A 3,125-nucleotide genomic window follows, 5' to 3' on the forward strand; every position below is an offset into this window, starting at 1 on the left:
TAAAGTACTAATCTAAGTCCGAGTAAGGGGGACTGAACAAATAGAGAACTCATGGCTGCGTGGAAGAACTGGCTCACCCTTGAATTTGATTTGATCCCTGATCTCCTATATGAGGTCTGTCAGTAGCAGCCTAAAGATGCCCTGTACTCAACAAAGAAAAAGTAAGTGCAATATCAGTATATAACCATAATGCACCGGTAGGATCACGCGACTATCCCAGTAAGTGTGAAACATATACTAGCAGTTACAACATAGTAAACACACATATACTGAACATATACAATTTCTATTATCATTTCAGGAAACATGTCGAATTCCACATTATCAATAACAAGTACATACGCATATATGACAAGTCAATGGTCCTCTCATGGAACCCATACCCAAACTGTTAGTGCACCAGAACGTGGTACCCGATCCCAATTAGTGTGTCGAAACGTGACACCCTTTCCAATATGTATGTCGGTACGTGACATACGATCCCAGTTAGTGTGTTTTAATGTAACACCCAATCCATTCAACAAGCCACAATCACAATCGCAATGTACATTCTCATAATCATACAATCAAGTGTTGATTCATGGCATACAATCATTCATTCATACTCATTTGCATTAGGTGTGATCAATAGTGCAACATTCACCTACATACATACATTACAATGAAGCAATTTCTAACATACATCACACAAACAAGAAATCAAACCATCACCTACCCCGAAAACAAGCTTGAATCCTCCTAAGAAACTTGATTCTTTCCTTTCATGATTCTTTCCGCTTGTTCTAGGTCTACAAACAATCAATTCAATACAAGGATCAATAATTAAGGTCTAATTTACCCGAATTATGACAAACCCAAACCCAAGACCCAACTCATGATCCTAAGGTGCAGCTAGGGATTTTTCCCACAATCAAATTCAGTTCAAAAACCCTCCCCCAACAATATATAACAAAAAATTTAAGTTCTATAGATCAAAAAATGGATTAGGGGAGTAAAATCCTTACCTTTATCGCTAAAAGAGGTGGAAAACTGTCAAGAACTTGCCCTGGTTTGTCTCCTAGCTCTCAAGAACAAAAATTGCAAAATAAAATGTTTTTGGGGTTTATTTATGACTTAAGTCGCGACTGTCCCGCTATGATGGTCCACATCCCGCCACCGCAGCCCCGTCCTGATGGGATAATCCTGCCCTGTCGGCTTGCACGAAAATAGAGAGTCAAATTTAGAGTTTCAAGCCTCCATTTTACAACACACCTTAAACCTATGACACTTAGAAACTACCTGTTCATGCTAAGATTAGTTTCGGGAGTTCTACTCGCCCGAATTTGATTCTGTAAAGTCGTACGGGTTCCTTAACGTCTTAACTATCTACTCGTGTGGTCAAATTCATAATTAGATCTCTCATTCGTTACCAAATATCCCTAGACCTTTCTGACTCCGATTTCATCCAAATCTGGATTAGGCTAGGAATTTTCAAGTTACTACGAAAAAGTTTTCTGACCCAAATTCTTTCCCCGATGGTTTTTCTATAACGACAGGAACATGTCGTTACAATAGATATCAATTTAGCCATCACTCGTCCCCGAGTGACCAACTAGGAAAAAATGGGCTAAAGTAAGGGTATAGTAATTCCTGAATTGATGAACAACTAGGATACTTGTCTCACATGTCCTTCTCGGTTTCTCAAGTAGCCTCCTCAACTCGACGATGCTTCCATTTAACTTTCACGAACTTAATCTCTTTGGTCCTCAACTTTTGAACATCACGATCAATAATTTCAATCGGTTCTTCCTCATACCGGAGGTCTTTTTCTAACAACACCGAATCCCATTTTATGATGTGATTCTCGTTGCCATGATATCTCTTCAACATGGACACATGAAATACTGGATGAACTTTCGATAGGTTATGAGGTAAAGCAAATCTATAAGCCACTGGCCCTACACAGTCAATAATCTCAAATGGACCAATGTATCGAGGACTAAGATTGACCTTCTTGCCAAATCTCATCACCCCTTTCATGGGTGATACTTTTAGAAGAACTTTCTTACCAGTCTGGAATGCCATGTCCCTTACCTTATGGTCTGCGTACTTTTTTCAGTCTACTCTAGGCTGCTAAAAGCTTAGCTTGGATGCTTTTTACCTTATCTTGAGCATCCTTCACCAAGTCAACCCCAAGGGTTTCACATCTACAGCCTTAAACCATCCTATGGGTGATCTCGTCCCCTCTCATACAGTGTTTCAAACGGTGCCATATCAATACTGGAGTGGTAACTGCTATTATAGGAGAACTCACACAATGGTAGGAACTTATCCCAATGTCCTCCAAAGTCAATCACACATGCCCTCAACATGTCCTCTAACACTTGGATAGTCCTCTCCGACTGCCCGTCCGTCTGCGGATGGAAAGTTGTACTAAAAGTGAGTTGTGTGCCCAATTCATCATGTAATTTCCTCCAAAACTTGGATGTGAACTGCGTACCACGGTCTGAGATGATAGAAAGGGGCACCCCGTTCAACCTTACTATCTCTTTTACATACACCTTAACCAATTGCTGCACATTATAATCTATTTTGACTGGAATAAAATGGTCTGACTTGGTCAATCTGTCAACCACTACCCAAATAGAATCAAACTTTCCCAAAGTCTTGGGAAGACCAACCACAAAATCCATAGCTATTTTTTCCCATTTCTATTCCGGAATTGGCATTCTCTGAAGCAAACCCACCGACCTTTGATGCTCATATATTACTTTTTTGGCAATTTTGACACTTAGCCACAAACTCTGCTATGTCTTTCTTCATTCCCGACCACCAATATAGTCGCTTCAAGTCTCGGTACATCTTGGTCACACCCGGATGAATGGAATACCGTGAACCGTGAGATTCTGTCAACAAATTCTTAATTAAGTCATCTACTCGAGGGACACAAATCCTTCCTTTAAAACTGAGCACACACCCCACATCTAAAGTCGCATCTTGTGCCTTACCAGACACTGTCTTCTTTCTAAGCTTCTTTAAATTCTCATCCTTAAACTGTTTGGCCTTGATCTCCTCAACGAACATTGCCCTTACCTTAATGCTAGCTAACACCCCACCTTTCTCTGAGATGCCCAACTACATGAACT

General features: G+C 40.4%; 1 protein-coding gene across 1 annotated transcript; it reads right to left on the bottom strand.

The window, feature by feature from the left end:
• Positions 1-1,680: 1,680 nt before the first annotated feature.
• On the bottom strand, positions 1,681-2,064 carry LOC125863997 (uncharacterized). Its single transcript, XM_049543953.1, has one exon. The coding sequence runs from the start codon at positions 2,062-2,064 to the stop codon at positions 1,681-1,683; it is 384 nt and encodes a 127-aa protein (XP_049399910.1).
• Between the last annotated feature and the right edge of the window lie 1,061 nt (positions 2,065-3,125).

This window comes from Solanum stenotomum, chromosome 5 (assembly GCF_019186545.1).
Source record: "Solanum stenotomum isolate F172 chromosome 5, ASM1918654v1, whole genome shotgun sequence".
NCBI lineage: Eukaryota > Viridiplantae > Streptophyta > Magnoliopsida > Solanales > Solanaceae > Solanum > Solanum stenotomum.